Genomic DNA, 23,289 nt, shown 5'->3' with positions numbered 1-23,289 from the left:
ACATTGAATAAGATTTGTCCAAAATTATATTAGGCTTACCATTATTGTAATCAAAAGTTATTTGCATAAAAAATAAAATAAAAATTATCCACCTCATGATTCTTGACTGCTTATCACTAGCGTGTAATACTTTCAATTAATAAATAGATTATTGTTGGGTATTACATTATTATTTTTTAATAATATTACATTTAATTACCGGTACAAGGCAAATCGTAACATAACACACTTACATTTCAAATATATTATTCAATGCGGAGTAATAACTAATAATTATAAATATATGAATATATATATGAAGATAAAAAAAATGATAGGTCTCTTGATTTCAATTATTGATTTATTTTTCAAATATAACGTGGTTGATTAGATTATATTAAATCTCTTAATACAAAATTACGTAAACATTTTTTTTTTTGACTCATTTTCAATCGTAAGGATAAATATTAAAATCAAGAGAGTTAAAAAGGTCATTCCGTGAAAACTGAACGGGCAGTGGCGGTGAGTGGTTGAATTTGAAGGCGGGTGATGTGATGGGCGATGACAGATCGTCGTTAATCGTAATGGCGAACAGAGAAAGAGATCGAGAGCTTCTCATTCCAGTCGCCGACTCCGTTAGCGATGAACCCTCTTCCAAGCCTTCAACCCCTGCCTCTTCTTCTCATCACTCCGGTCGTGAGGTCCCTTTCTCTCTCTCTCTTAACATATATGTATATGCATATAATTGTATGATTAGCTTTTCTAAACTATCGTTATTATTTTTAGGGTTTGGAGAATTGATTGATCTAATTTATATGTCTGATTTCGATGTGTTGTTTTTGGTTTATGCTGATTGCTGCGGATTGGAAGATATTTTTGTTGATTATAGTTACTCGTTATCTAATTTTGGCACGCAGTACGTAGTTGAGTAATCGCGTTCTTGACAAAGGTGAATGAAGGAACATTATAGAGAAAAAACCTGGAGAAAAAACTTTTTCTATGCATTTTAGGTTTTAATGTTTTAGCACGTTGCCCGTTTGATCAATTTGAGTTTGGTTTTTGTTGTTGTATTTATTGTTAGCATATTCAATTCATGTTTAATTTCTATGAATTTAATACGTAGTTTTACAGCTTCTCTACAACACAAATGCCATTTTGTTTTTGTGATTATGCCACTATTTCTTTTTTCTATTTGAAACTCATACACGCACTTTACTGGGACTAGAACCCTTGGCCTTCTACCATTGAAGGTGAAGAGTAGCACTAGGTTGCAGCCCTGGCTGTTGGACGTGATTATGCCACTGTCTTACCACACAACCACCTAATAGACAATTTGTTTTAGCTGAATTTACATGACTAGGGTTTTCCTGGATCCTAATGCGGCATAACTCCAGGTTTACATTTTTTTCCCTTCTGCATATGTATATGCTTTTGCACATTTGTGTATATATATACATATATCTTTTTAGGGTATTTTTCTGACAAATGTTTTTTTGCCATATTGTCACGTGTAGACCTTTTACAAGGTTATTAGGAGCTGGGCTTCAAAGAAGTTCATGACTGGATGGTGCGTTCTCTTTGTCATTCTCTTAATTCACAAAGTGAAATATTGCTTATTAAAACTTCTTATTTTTCTATTTTTACGTTGACTTAATGTCTGTCAATTAATTATTTTGCTGAGTTTTTGGTGATTTGAACTTTGTATGGTTTTTGTATGCTTCATGTCTGATATGGTTTATGCCCCAATTTTTTTGGGGCCTATGGTGATTTTTCAATATATGGAAGGAATAAAAGAAGAAGAAAGAAATAAAGAAAAAGGGATCTTTGGAGCAAAAGAAGAAAAGGAAAAAAATAAAGATTAGGGATTACACTTGCCTGAGGATGAGTCATTAAGAGCCATTTGAGATGAATTATAAAATGCATTGGAAAATTATTATGCTCTACATCATAATAATATGAACTGTAAAAAAATGTATTATTTTCTCCCCTGGCACTAGTACAAAATCTTTGACTCCATGAAGATCGCCCCATTTCTTGAAGAATGGCTACTTGTTAATTGAGCTAGTTAGCATTTGCCTACTTGTTAACTTTGCCATAGGGTAGATTGGTAGAACCACCTCCTCTCTCTCTATCTGTCCATGGATAAATTTTGTGTTGTACACTGATCTATCCGGAGTCTATGGACCTGGCGCAAATTTGTGGCAGTTATTCCTTGTACCAAAAAATGTAAAGAAAGAAAGATAAAGTAGAATTTGAAAGCTAAGGGCGCTTACCTTTTATATTTTGGATGATTGAGTGCTTTCAAAATGTTATGACCCCTGAATAAGCTGCATAAATATACTTTTTGGATGATAAAGTCTATCAGGTTTCCATGTTAGATATTTTAGAATCGATTTTAGCTAGAGCAAGCATTTGTTGCTTTATAAGATTGCAATTTTACTTGCTGGAAGTATTATCTTCGCAGCTGCTAGTTCTGATGTGAGCACACTGTGTAGGGGATTGAAATTAATTGAATTTCATAGGTTGAAAGCAACTGATTATTAAAATTGGACAATACTTGTTGGAAGGAGGCAGGGGAAATAAAAAATGATGCCAACAACAATGGTCCATCAAAAAATTAGTAATGGTATGAGAAAAAGGAAAAGAACTCGAGTCAGAGAAGAAAGCATCCCAATCCGACTTTATCAAAAGAAAAAAAAGAAAAAAAAGAAAAGAAAAGAAAAAGAAGCATCACAATCTGTTCAGATTTTGGGTGAGAACTCAATATGTGCAGCATAATAGTAGAAACCATTCATTAATGGAGTGTCATTACGAAATCTATATGGGTTAATTATTAACTCACCTGGAATGAACTGTAATCTTAAATTAAACAAATCTTGACCGTTCTTTGTTACCTAATAAAATATAGATTAATAAGATACAAAATTTGTTTAAAAACCATGATGATAAGTTACACAGTTTTGTGATAAGGAATTTTAACAGTTTGTTTGGCAAACTATGTTGTGCTGCAAAATTACTACAATGTTGGCCAAAGTAACCAACCATGGTCACATGTAATCGTCTATTACCATCGTTTCCACCAATTTAAAGCTTCTTGCTAGTAAATTTGCCTTCTTTTGGTTCTGCTGTAAAATTTTAGTAGTTGATTCCCATGGTATTGGAATTTCACTTGGAAAATTATATATGTATCTTTTCTTTACAGAATTGTAGTTTGCAATTTAAACTAAAATTATCAGTGTTGATAATTTGTATTTTGCACTCAGCTTTGTGCTTGTGTTTTGCTGTTGTAGTTATTGATTACACTCACCCCTTTTGCAGTGTCATCCTATTTCCAATAGCGATCACTTTCTATGTAACATGGTGGTTTATTCATTTTGTGGATGGCTTTTTCTCTCCAATTTATGCTCAACTTGGAATTAACGTCTTTGGTAAGTATATCTATCTTTCAGCCACTAGATTTTTTATTCATTTATTCCTTTCAATTATAAAGTTAATGATGTATAAATTATTTGTTCGGAATTAAATTTCAGTACAAAGTGACTTCATGTAGTCTTGTTGTCTTGCCTCGATAAAGAATTTATAGTTTGCCCATAAGATACTTCATTTAAATTTGTAGACATGGAGATATTTATTGCATAGGGAATTTTTTATATCTTTAGCATCTTGAAGAGTTGTCTCTTATTTACAGTTGGTTATTCAGAATGAATTTTATGATATTCTCACTGCCACTGTTTCCCATCCTCATTCATTGTTTTGGACATAATAATCTTACCGATAAGATCATCGCATGATTTACTGTTCCTAGTGAAAAGAATTAAGGGGCCACAAAGCTAACGTTTCATGCACACAGCTCTCTTCTTTGCAGTAATTCTTCATTCATTCACTGAAAATATGAAGGTTCAAAGAACCTAAACTAGAACCATTTGAACATCTATATACATGCAAAATTGTGTTGGTTTTTAGGCTTTCTGTATCAGGGAATATTAGGGGTTAACAGATCAAACAAGGTAATAGGGTAAGCAGTTGCAAAGCAAGTAAAATTTTATTCCAGGGCACGACTTTGGGTTTTTTGCATACTGGCTTAAGGTCAAATTACTTCTAGAACTATTCTATTTTGTGCTTCTTCCTTGAGAGTCTAAGCGAGAGATCCATGAGAACTGTAGTGTCCGGGGGGATAAAAGACGGGGTTGATTGCTAAAGAGGCTTTGAGAATTTTGAGGGGGGCAACTACTGAAGAATACATATACGGAAATCAAAATTAAAATAAATGAGTGGCTATTGAGCTTCATGTGGCATCGTCACTGAGGGCAAGGGGTTATAAATCATTGTATTTAAGCCTTTGGTTCAGGTTTTGGTAAATAGTCGAGAATGGCCAAACCTATAGAATAAAAATATTCAGCAAAACAAGAAGGAAATTAGAGAGTGTACCCTCCTCCATGAGGGCTTGATCAATAAACCACTCAAATTTTTGGAAGGGTTTTTATACTCCTATAATCAAGGGGATCTATTCATTAATATCCAATCTCGTTTTACGACAAGGGACTTACTTGTACATGCTAGCTAAAAAACCGGAAAGACACTTGTGGGCTTTCTAAAATTTGGCCCAGTCAATGTTGTAACTGGATAGAGCTCAAACTACATCAGAATAGAAAGTTTCTAAGCTACTTATGGGCAAGTCTGTTTGATATTTTCACTCACTCGTGCTTCTTCATTAGGTCTTGGTTTTGTTACTTCCATAACATTCATCTTCGTGGTTGGGGTGTTCATGTCATCATGGTTGGGGGCATCCATTCTGGGCCTCGGAGAGTGGTTCATCAAACGTATGCCATTTGTTCGTCATATCTACAATGCCTCCAAGCAAATTAGTGCCGCCATATCTCCAGGTAATTTTCCTTTTCCCATATATTTATCGAATGGATGTTGTAGCTAGATTGTTGATGTTCTTATTTAAATATTATTGCAGATCAGAACAAACAGGCATTCAAGGAGGTGGCCATCATAAGGCATCCACGTATTGGTGAATATGCATTTGGATTCATCACTTCATCCGTTGTCCTTCAGGTCTGCATAAATGATTGATTTTTTTATTTTTGTTTGTATTTTTTAGTAGGTAAGACTCACTCACACACCCACATTGTTCCAACCGAAGCTGGAACCGTCAACTTCCTCCTTGGGAGCTGAAGTGTATACCACTCAGGCTAATGTTTGGTGGTAAAAATATTGATGTTCTGATACTATTGTCAACTCAGTTGTGTGTATCTTGTTTTTAGTTATTGTAGAACTATTATCATCTCATATTTATGTTAAACCACAGAGTGAACATGCTTGTTGTGTTAACTAGGAAAAAAAGAACATGCTTGTTGTGTTCAACTCTGGGAACCTGGATTGTTGCATTGCTTAAAATTTTACCAGAATTTATTGAGCAATAAAAAATTTTAGTGCCAGATTTTCAGTTAATAAGAAAGCACATTCACTTTTGATTCTTGTCATTTTGAACTATAATGACCAGATTTTGTATGTTTTCCCCTGTCATATGTTCAACTGCTTTTGCTTGTGTGTGTGTCCATGCACTAGTTTTGTGTGAGTTAAGAGGGTCATTGCTCAGGATGGTCTTCGTTAATCAAGAGTGCCAGGAGGGGTAGACTACATACAGACCTACCTTTCACATTATTTGCAGCTCTCAGGATTCTAGCCTGCATCCTCATGCCTGTCATCCTTTTCAGTAGTGCACCAAACAATGGTCCCTGAGATTTGCATATGAGTTATGCATCATAAATTCACACTGCACATAAATGTGTGGTATGGATGTTGTTTGTTATGCTCAACTATTGAGTGGTACTAGTGGTGGTGCTTCCATTTTAGTCTGAATTTTGTAGGCTTGGTTTTCTATTAACCTATTTAAAGGTTGAGAGCATTTACCCCTTGCATGCCAGACAGATGCTTGTTTTTTCTGGTTTCCCACCAGAAAATAACTATATGAGGGGTCCATTTACTGCTGGGTTGAATTAATGTTACATTTTGGTTGAGCCTCATATTTGGAGGGACGTGTGATTCAACACAAGCCTCCCCTCTCCAAAGCATATATAGATATATACACATGTGCGCATGTGTGTCTATACACATATTGATGGTGCAGCACTAACAACTTCCAGCTTTCGAATAACCTCATAAGCCATCTGTGAGTATCTTTTACTATAATTGACCGGCACATGCCTCCCATCTGATTGTATCATCTTCTCAATTAGTCTCTCTTGTTCTGGCCGTCTTCACCATCTTAAATTTATTTCTTTAAATATTTTTGATTTCTTGCTCAGTTGAGACGAAATTTGGTGTCTCAAGTCTGATGCTTTGTATGTGGTATTGGGTTCAGAAGAGACGGTTTTTCTTGACCCTTATTCCTCGGTGTTTAACTACTATAAGTAATGATCTTTGGTTGCTCATGTGAAGTCTGTTCAGGAAATGGGAGCATGTGGCCCTTTTTTTTTTATTTTTTATTTTTATTTTCGTAAATTTTTTTGTGTGTGTGTGTGGAAACCTGTGAATATGGCAGGTTTATCTTATTGGTTGATTATCAGACTTCATTAGCATTGGAATCCTTAACTATTTATTTCCTCAAAATCCAGAGTGATATAGGAGAGGAGGAGCTATGCTGTGTTTATGTTCCCACCAACCATCTTTACATTGGTGATATATTCCTGGTCAATTCCAAGGATGTTATTAGACCAAATTTACCAGTTCGGGAAGGAATTGGTAAGAATTTGTTTCTCTTTTGGTACTTTAATGAATTTACTTTTGTATGTAACCTGATTTTGTCATATAAATGAAGAGGAAAATTGTGTTCAGTTTCAATCAGAGCCCATTTAATCATCAGCTTATTGGGGTATCATCATGTCTACATTTTTGTTTGGCAGAAATTGTTGTGTCAGGAGGTATGTCAATGCCCCAGATCCTCTCAACCCTGGATTCAGGAAATATTCAAGTGGACAGAAGTAGGCCCGACAGACGCTGAGAGTGAAGACATTTTAATGTAGTGATTTGTTTCACCGTCTCCTGTATCAGTTTTTGTCATCCTAATGGCCTTGTGATCATATTAGGAATCTGCCAACGGGTTTTGGTTTTTTGATGGTCGAGTGTTGGATTCTGATGGCATTTGTAGCATCCGTTTTCATGTAAAATATACGTCCTTGGAAAATAGTTGGTTTATATTACCAGTGAAAGGGGCTTTGGCATTGGGTTGTGTTTTTCCCGAAAGTTAATTTTACTTTTACCTTTTTGCTGTTACGGATGTTACTAATATCTCTTTAGTGTTCCAAAATGGACTTTGTAGACAAAAAATAGTAGCAACTCTGGTATATATTTGTCTGATTGAACTAGGTTATACGAAGATTTATATAGCAAGCATGTTATTATGGTCCATCCAATGGTGTAGCATTGCAATTGATATTTTGTTTTTGTTTTTTTTCAAGTTAGAATTCATTATCAGGAACAATTTTTTAAAGGTGGGAAATAAGCCCAAGTATGTTACCTCACAAGTTGGGATGTATCATTTACAAGATTACTTATTTTTCATGAAAATAACTTGATAAAAAAGTTTGAAAGAAGCAAATGGTTATATCATTATATTAGGACTAAAAAATATATATTTTAAAAAGATGGAGAGAATACCTATTAAACTCCGTTTGGTTCTAGTAAATATTTGATTATGATAGAAAATTTTATATTATAATCTAGATACTTAAATTGCTCTTGTTTTATAAAATATAGTAAAATAATAATAATAATAATAATAATAATAGTAATGTATATAAAAAAAAAATGACGGAATTAATTGACCTAGAAAAAAAACAGTGTTATTAGTCTTCAAATATGGATGAAGTTACTGGGTACAATAATATCAATGAACTTGTTAAATAAAATAAGAATTCAAAATAAAAACAAAAATTTTATTTTCTCTATTTGAAAAAAAAAATAGTGGGTTACAAAAAATTTATTTTCCCTATTTGAAAAAAAAAAAAAATAGAAGGATACAAAAATTCTATTTTTTTCTATATATTTCCTTTTCTATCTAACAAAATTTTCCCCTTTAAAAAAAAAAAAAAAAAAAATTACAAAAATCCTATTTTTTCAATCTATTTCCTTTTCTATGTAACCTATTATCTCTAAATTTCATAGGTCCTCAAAACTGTGGGGCCAAGTGCTACAACGCACACGGCGTCTGATGGTAGAATCCAGCTGGCACGAGAAGAAACCCTAGCTCCCAGATGCCTCTATATAACTACAAGCGTCACTCTGGCTTTTTCAGAGTTAGGGTTTTATGCGTTTGTCCCAAGTTAGGGTTTTGATGGTAGACGAGGTCAATCGCCTCTCTCGCAGGTCTGTTCCTGGCCTCCCTATTTCTCTCTTTTCACTCACAATGGTATGCACAGTCTTGTGTAATAGATGTACGAGTGGCTAATTTACTGCTAATTTTTTTGGCTTTTCTTTGTAATATCAATCATATGTTTGAATTGGAAATTAGTTTAGTATTGGATGTGGATCTGAGTTTAAATCTACCAATTTTACTACTATTGTTTTAGATATATTGTATATGTTCGTATATGGTCTGTTTAAAAAATGGAGGTACTATGATGATATATTGTGATAAGGTCTCGTTCGTCGTAACGGCAGATATGCCTTGCCGACCATCCTGATATATCACCACCCATAAACTGAGTCCTCACATTCTTTATTTCATATTTTTTATTATTAATTTTTTTTTTTTTCTAATATTTTTAGCTGCGTGGCCGATGATTATACGAAAAAAAATTGACAAGCATATGTCTGAAACATATTGTGTTGATTATATAATCTTCTCTATGAGGCCAAATTGATAGATAGTATTGTCTTTGTTGTATTTATGTAATGTTAAAAGTTATATATAATTTTCCTATGATGAAGGAGAATTTATTGTCATCTGATAAATTATGATTACAATCAAATCTACTGCCTTCCTTCTGAGGTTCAAATTATTTTTCTCATTTAACAAATGAATATCTATTTTATTTTTGTTAATTTGTTTTTGTTTTTGTTTTTGTTTGTTAAGGGTGTGTGGTCATGTGATGAATAGCATAGTTCAACTGATAATCTTTGTGATTATAAAATTTGAATGTCTTTCGCTCCTATCTGATGACCACCATTTTGCCTAATTAATAATTGATTTAATCCTTCATTCTATTGTCTATTTGTGTATGTTAATAGAAAAACTGGATTTTGTTTTTTAAACGAGTGGTGCTATTCTAAACGATGACGATGAGTGGTAGGGAGTAGCAGTCGTCGAACCGAATGGCTTCATTTGGTCCCATAAATCAGAGAACTCCGGGCTGGGACATAGGTCATCGTGATTTTGGAGCACAAAACTTAAAATTCCTTTATTATTTTCTAAATGCTGCCGTGGTTGGTCATGGCAGGTGTATTATTGGAGCAAGCGAAGACTATCCCTATGGAGTGTACTCCTACATGTTCTACAAAGGATCTGATTTCTGAATACTGAGAAGGCTAAAGCCTAAAGCTTCCCTAATTGGGAGCAAAAAAGGCCACTATATGGTATGCATATGGATAATACAACCCGGTAAAAATTCAATTTTGCAAACAAATTTGAATACTAAAAAATTAAAGTGTTTATAACTGAATAATAAATTTGGTGAAAAAATTAATTAAATGTGATAGTGTCTGTATTTTTAATAGTAAAAATAATGACTTTAACGCTATATATTTTTTAATTTTGTTTGTTCAAATGTAAATATTAGTTTTTTATTAGGGTGTTATCAGAATTTATATGTGATTTTCAATTTTTTTTCTTACTTCGCCCTTGAACGGTCTGATTTCGGCTTCTGTAATGGAAAATGTAACAAACAGCAATAATACATAATTTAGAATTTGATAGAGATCGAAAATGAAAAAAAAAAAAAAAAATCAATGAAAAACATGTCTATTAACTGGAAAAAATGATCCTCTAAATATTTTTTGATATCTTTTATATATTGTCAGATTTATGAAGGATCGGATAATATTTGAGGGATTCAAGGTTCGGCTGTTTAAATATGTTCCTTATGGTCAAGAATTTCATTAATTTTTCAGTAACCATATCTGTCTCACAAAAATACACGCTACTATTTACTTATTCTTAATTTTTGTACATTTAAACTTAATGTGTTCTAAATCTAATTCTCTCTCACACCATTTTAAGCGATATTTTAAAAAAGGATAATTTTAGAAACAATGTCCTTGGGGATAAACAACTTAAAAACGAAAAATTAAAGAAGTTAGATTTAAGAATTGTATATATAAAGATTACATATTAAACAATGAATGAAATAGTTTGAGATAATTAAATTAGGATTTGATTTGCATTTTTATAAATATTTAATTTTTTTAATTTTTATTATTTTTTATTTTAGAGACACTTGTAATTTTATTTTTGTGCCTCATCAAGCCTAAGTATAAATTTTCTACTTACTCATAAATAAACAAGTATTGCCCTAATTTCTTGACGTTTGACGCAGGAGCAAAATACCTTACTGAAATGTCAAAGTTAGCAAATCAATACGTAGCGATTTACCCCAATGTGACTTAAGGCAGCCCCTTGAAGCATGTGACTTGTTTTACCAATATTGCCATTCATTATTCTATAATGCCAATGTTAGCAAAAGGTTTTCGTTGGAGAGAACATATAAACTTGAATTTCATAATCTGATTGTATTTTGTTTATTTTTCTTTTTTCCTTGAATTGATAAACTGAATTTTTATTTTTGTGTATTGAATTTTATCATTTGAATCAACACTAATAATATATTTGTTAGTTTTTTTTTAAATGGATCATCATACCAAAACTCGAATGTACTAATAAAATCGGTAATGATCACTATGTAATACTAAGGTTGACCATGTGTTCACTTATTCGTTTGATCAATGGAGCAGTCACTAAATAAAAAATGATGAAGTTAAAAAATAAGGAACTAGCTGCACCAAAAAAAAACATTATTGCCCCCGGGGCGTAGCTGTGATGGTTGGAGCTTGGCGCGCGTGGCACAGGTTTGTAACTTGGGGTGGATCCCTACGGGGCCCTAAAAAAAGTCATTACTGACTAACTACCAAACAAATGCAACAGAACCAACACTTACTGAATAACAAATATTATTGCATTAATTTAAAATAGAGGTCATATTGAATAGTAACACACACACGGCCATAACTGATAGTAGAACTTGAACAAAAAAATACTCGTTTCTTTTTTGAAGGTGAAAAATAAATATTAAGTCTTCCCATTGCACCAAAAATAAACTAGAATACAAACAAACAACACATGATGAGAGAAAGATACATATATGTAGACATATATACATATAAATTCAAACATGGTCAAGTTGGGGGAAATGGTATGAGTTTAACAAATGAGGGTGTTTCCGTATTTTTTTATTTTTTTTAAAAAAAGTAAATTAAAAAGGATAATTTGGTCATTGTACAATGAAGTCAACATGAAAGCTGCACTTTGCTTAGTTTTGAAGCTAGAGAGACTGATTTGCTCACTTTGATACTTGAGGTGGGTATTTTGACCCTTTGTAAAACTTCAAGTTGTTTATTTATTTATTTATTATTATTTTTTTCACTTTTGCCTTTTATATAAATATTTAAGATAATATTTATTTAGAATGAAAATTTAAATCAAGAATGAAAGACTAATACTATCTCCTTTCCCTAGGATATGGTAAATAATTCGTGAATCTGCGAATCAAATCCGATTCGATCGGTTCGGATTGTTACACGCACGAATCGGTGACAAAATAATAAAAAATTAAATTCGTAAAATCCGATCAGTAAGATTTATATATATATATATATATATATATATATTCAAATAATGTATTAGTTAATTTAATTAGTTGATGATTATTTAATGGACTCTAAAAATGTATTAGTTAATGATCATTTAAATATATGAATTAATGGTGATAAATTTAAATTTTATCTATGGTTAAAAATAAATAATATTAGATTATTTAAGAAAAACTTCAATCTGCATATCCAATCTGTCATACAACGGATCTGATTGATCCGATCATGAATCATGACGGATTCAAAGTTTTCCAAACTGTTGGGATCCAATCCGAATTGTGGCCACCCCTACTCATCCCATAAAAACTGTTCCTTTGGAACTTTACTTTTTAAAGTATATATTTTAATATATGTTTTTTTTATTTTATTATAGTGGTAGAAAATAAATTTTTAAATATTAGACTCACATGCTTTTATAACTTCAAGACAATTATGGTAAATTTAAAATATTTTAAAATTAGTACATTAAATTTTGAATTTGAAACAATTATTTTGAAACAAAAAAGAAAAGATGAATACCTTATTCAAAATTACATTAAATTTTGAATTTGAGACAATTATTTTAAAACCAAAAAGGAAAGATGAATACCTTATTCAAAAATTTCATCTATGCATCTTATTTATTTATTTATTTTAACGAATCTATGCATCTTTTGACTAACATTCTCCTTTGGACTTTTTAGATATGAAAATCTTATTCATACATTTATTGGTCACTTTTTTTTTTTTTAATTACGTTGTTTAATCAACTTATTTGTTTTGATTCACAATAGCATTATATAAATATATATATATATATATATTTCCTCCTCCCCAATATATATTACAAGAAAAATAATAGTTACTACTAAGCAATTGATAGCATACAAGTGAGATTCATGAGCATCATGATTCATATGAAAGAGAGTCATGGTTCATATCTAAGGTGGTTAGGACTTGTGGGCTTAGGTGTGGGCGATTTGGTCTCACTATGGGTTTAATGATCACTTTTTTTTTGTCAATTAATGATCACTTAATACAGTCAAACGAGAAAGCAAAATAATAATAATAATAATAATAAATATAGTGCGGGCCACTTTCCGACTACGTTAGCAATAACCGGAAATCCGAGGCTGCTGACAGTTGGTGTCCGAGCCTTCCCGTTTTGCCAGCGAAATGTTCCGAGGCTCCGTCTCGGACACGGTATCCGAACCTAAACTTGCTGTGTTGTCTTCTTAACACCTCTCTCCGTCTCTCGAGCTTGATCGAGTGGGAGTGAACTAGTCCTGCGCTGTTTTCTGTTTGTTTGCTCAGAAAAAAGACGAAATTAACTCCTTTCCGTTTTCACCTTTCTCGCTCAGTGGTTAGAGAGAGAATAAACAGGTGTGACCGCGTGAGAAACTATTACACTGATCCAGTTGTTCTTACACTTTCAGGACCGATATAATCTGTGTAGTATAATACATCTCCACTCTCAAACTTTGCTTTGTTCGAAATGTAAATGTTGCATCAATCACGCAGTTTCTTTTTTTTTTTCCATCTCTATATATGTTCTAACGTCCGTAATAATTCATAAGGAATTACATTCATATTTCAGTGTCAATTCTACCGTTTCTTCATATTGAATTTCCACAGAGAGAGAGAGTTGAAAATTACGCAATCATCGGCATCTGTAATCAGTTGAAATTCAATGATGACTTTCTACGGAGAGAAGAAGAACTGTGCAATCAGCTTGCCTTGAATCGCTCGACTTAAGGTAAGTGTTTTTTGTTTTTTAGCTAGTCGAATTCAAGTGTCAATGTCAATTGAAATATCTAAATTTGATATTTATTTCAATATTTTAGAGGATTTGCTATAAGCATTCAATTTTTGGCTAAAAAAGCCAAGTGAAATTAATTAATTTCATTTGTTTCAATTCATTTTCTTTGTTAAATCTCAGATATATCAAAGATGATACACGCCAAGTCCGAAACAGATTCAACAACAAGTTTAGCACCATCATCACCAAGATCTCCAAAACGACCTGTGTACTACGTACAGAGTCCTTCTCGTGACTCTCACGATGGCGACAAATCTTCGTCCATGCAAGCCACACCGGCCTTCAATAGCCCCATGGAATCCCCTTCTCATTCATCGTCCATGTTTGGGCCCCATTCTCGAGCTTCTTCGGCCAGTCGGGTCTCCGGGATGTTCCGGTCATCGAAGGTGAATCGGAAAAGGAATGAGAAGGGGTGGCGGGAGTTCAATGTGATTGAAGAAGAGGGAGATTATGATGACATGTATGATGAAAAAGCGTATACTAGGCGTTGCCGGTGTTTTATTGCTATTGTGGGCTTCGTTTTGGTCTTCACCTTGTTCTGTCTCGTCATTTGGGGTGCTAGTAGGCCTTACCGGACAAAGGTTGCTGTGAAGGTATAACCCAAATTCCATTCTTTAATGACTTCACTATATACGATGTGAATGTATTTGTATACGCAAGCACTATTATAAACTACAGCTATTTCGAAGATCTGTATATATATATATATGTGGTACACGCACTCTCACACACACATATATATGTATTGATGTAGTCATGTCGGACACAACATCAAAGGATTGTTTTTTTTTTTTTTTTAAATATCTGGATACTATGCCCAATGGATTTTTTTATTCTCCAGATCCTATTTTTTTTTAGCACAGTAAGAATTGATAACTCCAAGAAGTACCTGTCTACCTTTGTCCTAGTGGCTTTGGGTCTTAATTATCAAGTCATATTTCAAGGTTTCAGAGACGGTAAAGAGAGAAGAAAGGAACTCTGAGAACTGGGCGGGGGTGTGGGCACTGTTTGGACCGACTAGGTGTTTCAGAGTTGAGCTTTGCAAATTTATTAATTGGTAGGAGTGATGGGCTAGTTCAGATTCAATTTATGAGGTCTTTTAAGTGAATATTGTGACCAGATTCTGGCTTTGGCCATCCAAAGAAATATCTACACTCAAGGTTGCTCCCAAATCAGTGAAAGTCCTTAGTGAACCTTTGGTTTCAACAATTTTCTATCAAAATTGAAACAAATAAATTTGTCTTTTAAACTGCGGATTCCTTACCAACATTCAACACTCGTGGTAGGATATAAACTGGTCTCTGTACTATCTTTCATGTCCAAAGTTTTTAGCAGTGTTTCTGAAATACTTTAATTTTGAGCTTTACTAAGTTAGTTGTTTGCTTCCTTACAAGAAATGGTTTTCTTGCAGAGTCTGACGGTGAACAATTTCTACTATGGCCAAGGTTCAGATTGGACAGGGGTTCCAACCAAGATACTGACCATAAACTGTTCTGTGAAGATGATCGTAGACAATCCCGCGACATTTTTTGGTATCCATGTCAGCTCCACCCCTGTTACTCTCATCTATTCAGAGCTTACAGTAGCAACTGGTCAGGTAAGATTTAAGACATGACCTTCAATTGTAGGTTGGTAAGTGATTGAAACAAATTTTCAATTGATGCGCTTGCACTGTCTTAAAATAATCCCAATTACTCAAATGAGCACTCTACAATATCCTAAAATAATCTGAAGTACTTAAATTAGCAACAAAAACCTCATGAATAAGAAATTAGTCTCATTAACATGGAAGTTCAATTGATTGAGATCTTTGCAAATTTATGACAGTATATTTCTCTTCTTTATTTTTGATTGGTAGCTTAAGGCATCCATCTCTTTACTTGAATTTATGTGATTTTAATGAACTTTATGGATGTTGAATTACTCTAGCTCGTCAGTGTGTTCTATTTGAATGGGATGTTTAGATTATTGGAATGTATGTTACACTTCTATATGCAAAATAAAATTGTGCAGTAACTAATACATAGTTGATTCACACTTTTTATGGTTGCAGTTGAAGAAATATTACCAACCAAGAAAGAGCCGACGAGTTATGTCTGTGAATCTAGAAGGTGATAAAGTTCCTCTGTATGGAGCTGGAGCAACCTTCGCCGCATCAGACAACAATGGTGGAGTTCCATTTAAAATGGAGTTTGAAATCCGGTCACGAGGAAATGTGGTGGGGAAACTGGTGAAGACAAGGCACCGTAGGCGTATCTCGTGTTCCCTAGTCATCGACTCTAGTAGCACCAGAACCATCAAATTCAAGGAAGATTCCTGTAAATACAAATAGATGGGCATTAGGTTCCATCCAACGCATACCAATCTTCATTTTCCGAACTTGAGGCAGTGGTTGGGCAATTCCACCCTGCTGTTCCCTCCATATGAACAAGAACTTTTCATTTTCAAGTAAATCATATATATATATATATACACAGACACACACATATAAAACTACAGCTGTGGAATTGTAGAAGCATAGCTAACATATGTTTCCTAGTTTGTGTGATAATCCTTTTCTTTTTCCTCCTTGGTGGCTTCTAAATTCGTGTCTGAATGAGTAAGGCAAAACGGACTGATATGAAGGGGTTTGGCTAATTAGTTTACTCTAATTGGCAACCAAAACAAAATTTTGACAGCTTTTGATGTTAGCAGTGAAAAAATAAATTGGATTACCCACCAATTAATAGGACAATAAGATGATTATAGTAAATTGACAGTGCCTTTGCCTGCCACAGAATCAATATGACTGTATAGATATATTGTAATCAAATACATAATTACTTCAGTAAAGGATTTGCAAACCATGAAGGATGCCTGAAATTCAAAAGGCTCCCCTTACTATATACAACTTAAAGCAGCAACCAGCAATAATCCTCCAGTTCTGTGTTACTGAAACATATCTTGAACCAGAATGGCAGCAATTTATCAGAGATTAGTTCATGGAGAAAACTGCACAACCTGCACAGCTTCAGAACATCACTCTACATGAATTTACATATGGCGCATAAATTCCCACCTGCACTTGAAACTGCTTGTGGCATGCCATCAACGGTTTCACCCCAAATCGGTGCGCATGAGTAAGACAGATGGTTTTAGTAATAGCACTCAACTTCTCAGATGAGAATCCGGATCGTTTCAGCACCATCCGGCTTCTGGTGTTACTGGCAGCAGACTCTTTCTCGTTGGTCATGACAGTCCCAGGAACTTGCAATGGATTGGAATAAGAAGCACTGAGATTTTCTTTCTGATATATTAGACCTAGGCTCTCTGCAGTTATCTCATCCTTCTTAGCATTTGGTGTAACTCCTTGATCTTCTTCTGTATCATTTTCGATTCTCTTGGCCTCACTCACTAGACCAATTCCATGCCATGCCTCTGCAACAAGCTGGAAAGTATCCTTCTCAGGAAGAACACCCTTTTCTTCCATAATTTGGAGCAATTCTTCTGCTTTCCAAGGCTGTTTTGCTTCTCCATATCCCCATATTAGGGTGTTGAAAGTTTTTAAATTGGGGGAAATTCCCATTTCACACATCTTCTCATATAACTTTAAAGCGTACTCCATTTTGCCTGCACTGCACCATCCACTTATGATGGTAGTGAAGATTACAACATTTGGGTGTACACCATACTTCTCCATTGTTGTCAGGACTGACTCGGCTTTCTCAGCTTCTCCAGTGCGCACGTAACCTTTTGCAAGAATGCTGAATGCATGGATGTCAGGCTCTATGCCAGCCTTCAACATGTCATCAAACATCTCATGGCATTTCTCCATGAGTCCTGCTGAACTCCATGCATTCATGATGGTGCTAAATGTTATTACATCCGGTTTGACCCCAAATTCTTTCATCAATGTCAGTGCCTGTGATCATGTTAATCAATAGTGATTTATAAATAATAATAATTATAATCTAAAGGTGAATGAAGAGGAAACCAGGAAGATGAAGTAACAAGAGTATGAAGGAGCACCACTGTGAGTGCTCGGAGGGGTGAACAGGATAAAATACCTATAATAATTCCCAAGACTAATGAATATCTGAAGCATGATTTTGATGTTACACATTTTGAATTAAGAAAAATTGCATTTCATCTAGAAATACTTGGCAAACATCTAATGTTATCAGTATAACTCATCTACAAGATTACCAAAGGTCAAAACACACCTCATCAACTCCATCCCCATCTGTGACGTCAAGAAATCCCTTGATAATTGAGTTAAAAACTACAAGATTTGGATGCACACCAAGATCCTTCATCCTGTACATGAATCTCAAGGCCTCTTCCATGTTACCTTCTTTACAATAGCCACTGATTATGATGCCACAAGTCCGCTGATTGGGTGCCACTTTGTTGTTCTGCATCTCCAATATCATCCCCTCAGCCCTAAATGTCTGTCCATTCTGAGCATAAGCCCTTGCTATTGTGTTATACGTGACGACATCTGCTTTCAATCCAGATGCAACCATCCTATATACCACATTCCATGCTTCTCTAATATTGTTCTTGCTACACCAGGCTCGAACAAGAATGTTATAAGTCCTATCATTGGGTTTCACCTTTTCTTCATGTGACATTAGCTCTAATAGTTTCAAAGATTCTTCAGGCTTACCAACATTACCAAAACCTTTCATTAGGGTATTAAAAGTGCTGGTTGTTGGCTTACATCCGCTCTCCTTCATTTTTCGAAAGATTTTCATGGCCTTCTCCACATTTCCAGATTCAGAGAAAGCATTGATCATGGCATTGAAAAATATTGAGTCGGGCTTCAGTCCATTCTCTTCCAACTTGGAGAGGAGCAAAGGAATAGACTTGAAACGTTTCTGGAGGGTCAAAGCAGATAAGAGAGTCGTATATGTTATTAGTGTTGGCCTGTGTCCTTCTTCTGTTAAACCTTTGAAAATGGAGTGGACTTCATGAGGCTTTCCCCTCTCAACCAAGATATTCATCAATTTTGTTCTTGAACGAACTGTTTGGCAACTATTGTTGCCCAAACAGACAACGCAACAGGATTGAATTTGAGAACTTCCAGAAACTGAAATTGGACGTAGTTGGTCCTTCTCATGCAGATGTGCTTCCTGCAAATTTTAAAAAAAATAATATTTGATTAGTAGAAGACGAGTGTGTCTGTCCACCTCTGTGTATACATAATTTGGATTTTGTACATTGGTACCATGACCAGGCCCCAACAAAGGGAAAGCAGACCAGTTCCTAGATAATCCGGGATATCGTAAACTAGTGATTTTTGCCAGTCTGAACATGTCACTGTCTGCTTATGGTTGTATCATGATTTTGAAACAGTATTCAACTACCAAAAGAAGTAACCTAGTGGTACTTCCTCACCTTTCAAAGTAGAAGGTCGAGGGTTCAAGTCCCCATAGGGGGGAAAGGGGGTGTGCGTAAGTTTTTTTTTGCCAAGAAACAGTATCCAAGGCCATGCTCAAGAAAGTTAAACAATAGTCAGGCTCACAGATAATCGGAAATTGAAACATTTTGGTCCAAAGAGAGAAAGTTCAAGATTTAGCCAACCATCCTGGAAAAAAGTAATAATTAAGCAACAAGACAATTTAACCACTGAATTCAATTCTGTTAAGAACCACACAAACACCAAGGAGATGTAACTCAATGGAATTCCTATTGGATACCATGCAATGATCTCTAATGAAAAGGTATTTGGACAGCACACCAATGTAGTACACTCCGTTTTGTTTTTACTGCAAATAAAATGAGGGTTGATAGATTCATGGAGATTTTACCTTGTGCATTGGTTCTTAACACTTCTTCATTTTCTATAGACAAAAAAGTTAATACTTACACTTCTACATAATTGGTGACTGGCGAGCACTCTATTTCACAAGAAATGATTTCAATGTATATATGCCAAAATTCAATAATTCAACATTTTCATGAATGTGATCATGTACCCATGTCTCGTTAGTCATTACTTCGAAGAAATTAAGAGGTGACCAGAAACAGACCACCCTTTCTAAAATTGCATAAGTAGTCAAAGCCAAGAGAAACAAATTTCAATAAGTTTTCATAGGAAGTTTATAAGGTTATGTAATGGCATAGAAGCAGGATTTAATTGTCCCAAAACCAAAAACTTTAATGATGCAGAAAAGGTGGGACGAGCAATATTTGATAAAGAGAATCAGTATCCATTGTATAAGAATGCTGTTATTAGAGTATCTTGCCAGTATATATTATGAAAACTGACCGTCAGAAAATAACTAGAATGATAGCATTCTTTTCTTCAAAAAATAAGAATCAACCAATACATATAATTGAATATAAGGAGATTCTGTACCCTGAAAATTTAAGTGGCATAGCAATCTAAAAGACACCTAGATTTACACCCAGCATTTGAAAAATTGACTTAAAGAAGTTCATTGTGGATTTGAAGAAATGTACCATAGCAAAGAGGTCAAGACATTCAGATTGATCAAATAAAACTGATTTAAGTTTCTGAAATATACCATGGCGGTTGATGCCTGAATTTGTTTCTTGGAGATAATTGACCCATTTTGGTGCTTCCCCGTGATGACAGTATGGGACCTCTCTTTATCAAACTTCCCCATTTCTTATAACAGTGAACCTTACTGCCTTGATTAAATTCCAGTGTCAACCATCCTGCTATAGATCAAGGCCGCGGATCAGATTTATGTTTACTGTGGAGATAGTCATATCATCCTACATAGAATCACCCTGGACATCTGCAGTTTGGGATTGCCATGATGAATTAGCTCACTGTAGATTCTCAGTATTTCTCTGCTAGGGCCTAATGGCCTATATACATAATATTTTCAAATTTTCTCTCTAAAGGTAAAAATCAAATGAGCTAACAGAAAGCTTCAACATAGGATTAAGTTTTAAGGTTGTATGATGTCGCGTAAGAATTGCACGATGACAGTTTAACTGGGCACCAATTAGATTGGTACGATTCTTTCCAAAACGGTACAGTTCTGTTGCATAACAAAAATAAAAATAAAAATAAAAATAAAAATAAAAATGAAAGGTCATATGGTCACTCTCATATTTTGTTGGAAAGATGGAGTAACGGGGAATTAGAAACCAAGTCAAAATTAAAGGTAACCAAAAAAATTCAAACAATAAGCCTAGAATTTGGTGACATAAGAAAACTCATATCCTAGTAATGAGGCTCAAAACTTGGTAGCAGTGAGTAGTAAGAGGAAAATTTTAAAAATCATGTACATATAGAAGTATACAATAATTGCACCAAATAACCTATGCAAAGCAATATCTTCAGTTGAAATTCTTAATTTCAAACATAACACAAAACACCATTTCCAAAAAGAAGACTACAAATGCAGCAACATCATTTCTAAATGAGAACCAAAAGGAAAGCATTACTGCTATAGCCAACAGTCGCTTTTTATGCTATAAATCACTATGAGGCTTATGCTTGGTAATTGAAGCACCATGCCCTCCCCTGCCTCCTTATTGTTCTTTTCAAAGTGACTCTGGCTAGAATTTTTAGAACAATGGTGTATGCAATTTTGAAGAGAAGTAGGATTTAGTATGGACATAACAGGGTTACAACTTACAAGCCTTATCGCTTACCGGGAAAAAAAAAAAAAAAAAAAAAACACACACACACACACAACTTACAAGCCTTCTTATCCAGCACATATTATGCAGAATCTCCAACTGTGACTCCATTTCTTTCCTATCTCATTTTCCCCAAAACCTTACAAATCAACAGTCCATTTCCTTATAAGAGAAAATAATTGCTTAAAAATGCTTGACCAACGGTAGCCTAGAGGACCATAACTCAAGCAGGCATATATATAGGATTCTTCATATTACCCTAAACAAACAGGCAAGAAGCAGACTGTGTAACCTTTGGCAGCAAATTACTCAAAATTTGCAGCATAAAACACTATAATTCATGATACTGAATGTAATATTGAACACACACACACACAACCAGCTAGAAACAAAATCTTGATGAAGATTTTACTATGGTTTCATCCTTAAGCAGGTAGTGCAAATATAAAAATTGACACAATTTTTTATATTGGAATTGCTTAAGTAAAAAGATATAAAAGAACCAAAGACCCAACTCCTATGGGTATATATTAGTTTCTATTATGAGATTTTAGGTAAAATCTAAATATTCTGAATTCAGAAAGATGAAGAGTCCAAAAGCATCAAGAATATGAAGGAATTTATGAAGAAATGGCTGGAATCAAGAAAAGTGCTAGATAAAATATGCAGAAATGGTTGAAATCAAGCATTGACAAAGCTGAATCAATTGGTTTGGAAGAGGCAGGTGGGTCGTACCTCGAGTGTGCAGTAGTTGCAAGCATAGAAAGAGAGAGATGAATTGCATGGTAGGGAAGTGGAATGTGCATGTACGACATGAAGCAGCGTTGTGTTGTGTGAGTTGTGACATCCATTGGAAAATCTTATCCACAAATATTATCAGAAATCCGAATGCAGTGTGAGAATTTCGATTTCTAAAAGGCTCAAAATAAAGTTTTCATTTTTCAAGGCTCAAAGTGAAGTGGAAAATGAAGTATTGTAATGGACCACAATTTGCCACGTTATATGTTATTAGTATACAGTACGTACATCAAACCTACCTTCGTATCTGTCCAAACTCCAAAGTCCACTGTGCAACTGCAAACCGAACCTCCTCCAATCCAAGGTGTGTGATTTGACAAATTTAGCCTTTAACCATAATTTTGGGCAACCGTCCAATTTGGAACCACACATCTTTGTCTATGTAGAGCTCGTTTTACCACACAACCCAGAAGAATATATATATATATATATATATATATTTTTTTTTTGATGCACCGGACTTCATGAAACAAGGCCCGTTAGGGAGCCACTCTGTGGCGTCAACTTGGGGTAATGTAACACAATCTCATAGTCACACACCGGATGAGTCGAGAACATAAGAGGTTCGAACATTGACCTGTAGAGTGCAAGCGCCGAGCTCCTACCATCACTGCTACACCCCAGAGGCACCAAAAAAATATTTGCTAACGATAACTCTTCCTTACAATTATACAGTATGAGATGTACAATTTTATTTTTTAAAAAATAAAAGTAAAATAAAGGTTGCTTCAAATAATATTTAGTCCTCTTTATTTGTAAATCCAAAAAAAAAAAAAAAAGGAAAAAAAAAGGAAGAAGAAGTAATATAAGCGTTTATAAGGAACTCTTAATTAGTAAAATGAACTTTGATTTTTCACTAAAAACTTCGAATTAAGACCTGCACTGATGAGAATACGCACACAACAGTAATCTCACTTCTTTCCACCCCTTTCCGTATATGTCAAGAACTGCACTACTATTTATTTTACCTTAATGAAGAAAAAAAAAAAAACAAAAAAACCCTTGAGTATCATTCCCAATTCCCACATTGCTCTAACCATCACACTATCACAGTATTCAGACCTCAGCTACAATATACAATATAATCACACTGAATTTATCCATATAAGGTGACTAGGTAATAAGCTATACTAATTCCGCGAGTTTTTAGTTTTCTTCCACTAGTCACAAATTTGAATATTTGATCAGAAAGTTCCTATTCACTTCTCTCCAATCTTTGCTGCCATCGTAGGTTTTGC

At 34.3% G+C, this 23,289-nt stretch overlaps 3 protein-coding genes, 1 long non-coding RNA gene and 3 other non-coding genes across 8 annotated transcripts; 6 read left to right on the top strand and 1 right to left on the bottom strand.

Moving 5' to 3' along the window:
• The first annotated feature begins 466 nt into the window (after positions 1-466).
• LOC132280044 (protein LIKE COV 1-like) lies at positions 467-7,260 on the top strand. Its single transcript, XM_059782148.1, has 7 exons — positions 467-680; positions 1,494-1,546; positions 3,298-3,407; positions 4,695-4,862; positions 4,943-5,040; positions 6,603-6,729; positions 6,891-7,260. The coding sequence occupies exons 1-7, from the start codon at positions 534-536 to the stop codon at positions 6,986-6,988; spliced, it is 801 nt and encodes a 266-aa protein (XP_059638131.1). The 5' UTR covers positions 467-533; the 3' UTR covers positions 6,989-7,260.
• A 490-nt stretch (positions 7,261-7,750) lies between these two features.
• Positions 7,751-10,816, top strand: LOC132280046 (uncharacterized). The gene is made up of 2 exons (XR_009471440.1): positions 7,751-9,561; positions 10,521-10,816. It is a non-coding gene; the product is annotated as an uncharacterized LOC132280046 (long non-coding RNA).
• Positions 8,599-8,695, top strand: LOC132280633 (small nucleolar RNA Z43). Its single transcript, XR_009471640.1, has one exon. It is a non-coding gene; the product is annotated as a small nucleolar RNA Z43 (small nucleolar RNA).
• Positions 8,903-8,980, top strand: LOC132280639 (small nucleolar RNA U83). The gene has a single exon (XR_009471646.1). It is a non-coding gene; the product is annotated as a small nucleolar RNA U83 (small nucleolar RNA).
• LOC132280629 (small nucleolar RNA snR60/Z15/Z230/Z193/J17) lies at positions 9,066-9,153 on the top strand. Its single transcript, XR_009471636.1, has one exon. It is a non-coding gene; the product is annotated as a small nucleolar RNA snR60/Z15/Z230/Z193/J17 (small nucleolar RNA).
• A 2,870-nt stretch (positions 10,817-13,686) lies between the features above and the next one.
• On the top strand, positions 13,687-15,542 carry LOC132278109 (uncharacterized). The gene is made up of 3 exons (XM_059779929.1): positions 13,687-14,241; positions 15,060-15,245; positions 15,507-15,542. Exons 1-3 carry the CDS (start codon positions 13,780-13,782, stop codon positions 15,540-15,542), a joined length of 684 nt encoding a protein of 227 aa, XP_059635912.1. The 5' UTR covers positions 13,687-13,779.
• A 48-nt stretch (positions 15,543-15,590) lies between these two features.
• LOC132280041 (pentatricopeptide repeat-containing protein At5g25630-like) lies at positions 15,591-22,149 on the bottom strand. Of its 2 annotated transcripts, none has more exons than XM_059782145.1 (5): positions 21,989-22,149; positions 20,161-20,314; positions 17,851-18,762; positions 16,707-17,549; positions 15,591-15,964 (listed from the first exon to the last, which is right to left on the bottom strand). In XM_059782145.1, exons 2-5 carry the CDS (start codon positions 20,260-20,262, stop codon positions 15,713-15,715), a joined length of 2,109 nt encoding a protein of 702 aa, XP_059638128.1. In that variant the 5' UTR covers positions 20,263-20,314; positions 21,989-22,149; the 3' UTR covers positions 15,591-15,712. The 2 variants fall into 2 exon arrangements, with proteins under 2 accessions (XP_059638128.1, XP_059638127.1); XM_059782144.1 differs by having other exon boundaries at positions 15,592-15,964; positions 20,161-20,397.
• Between the last annotated feature and the right edge of the window lie 1,140 nt (positions 22,150-23,289).

This window comes from Cornus florida, unplaced genomic scaffold (assembly GCF_030987335.1).
Source record: "Cornus florida cultivar Cherokee Brave unplaced genomic scaffold, ASM3098733v1 CherokeeBrave_3.0.0_Hap2_Chr10, whole genome shotgun sequence".
In the NCBI taxonomy this organism is placed as follows: Eukaryota; Viridiplantae; Streptophyta; class Magnoliopsida; order Cornales; family Cornaceae; genus Cornus; species Cornus florida.
This window is presented reverse-complemented; position numbering and strand designations above follow the sequence as displayed.

Excerpts from the sequence above, each read along its gene's own strand:
- LOC132278109 (XM_059779929.1), top strand. The coding sequence starts at position 13,780 with ATGATACACGCCAAGTCCGAAACAGATTCAACAACAAGTTTAGCACCA. Across the intron at positions 14,242-15,059 it reads GGACAAAGGTTGCTGTGAAG|AGTCTGACGGTGAACAATTT; the intron begins GTATAACCCAAA and ends GTTTTCTTGCAG. Across the intron at positions 15,246-15,506 it reads TTACAGTAGCAACTGGTCAG|CTTAAGGCATCCATCTCTTT; the intron begins GTAAGATTTAAG and ends TTTGATTGGTAG.
- LOC132280041 (XM_059782145.1), bottom strand. The coding sequence starts at position 20,262 with ATGGGGAAGTTTGATAAAGAGAGGTCCCATACTGTCATCACGGGGAAG. Across the intron at positions 18,763-20,160 it reads TTCAGGCATCAACCGCCATG|GAAGCACATCTGCATGAGAA; the intron begins GTATATTTCAGA and ends TAAAATTTGCAG. Across the intron at positions 15,965-16,706 it reads ACAAGCAGTTTCAAGTGCAG|GAATCTTCCTTGAATTTGAT; the intron begins GTGGGAATTTAT and ends TTGTATTTACAG.
- LOC132280044 (XM_059782148.1), top strand. The coding sequence starts at position 534 with ATGGGCGATGACAGATCGTCGTTAATCGTAATGGCGAACAGAGAAAGA. Across the intron at positions 4,863-4,942 it reads TAGTGCCGCCATATCTCCAG|ATCAGAACAAACAGGCATTC; the intron begins GTAATTTTCCTT and ends ATATTATTGCAG. Across the intron at positions 6,730-6,890 it reads ACCAGTTCGGGAAGGAATTG|AAATTGTTGTGTCAGGAGGT; the intron begins GTAAGAATTTGT and ends TTTGTTTGGCAG.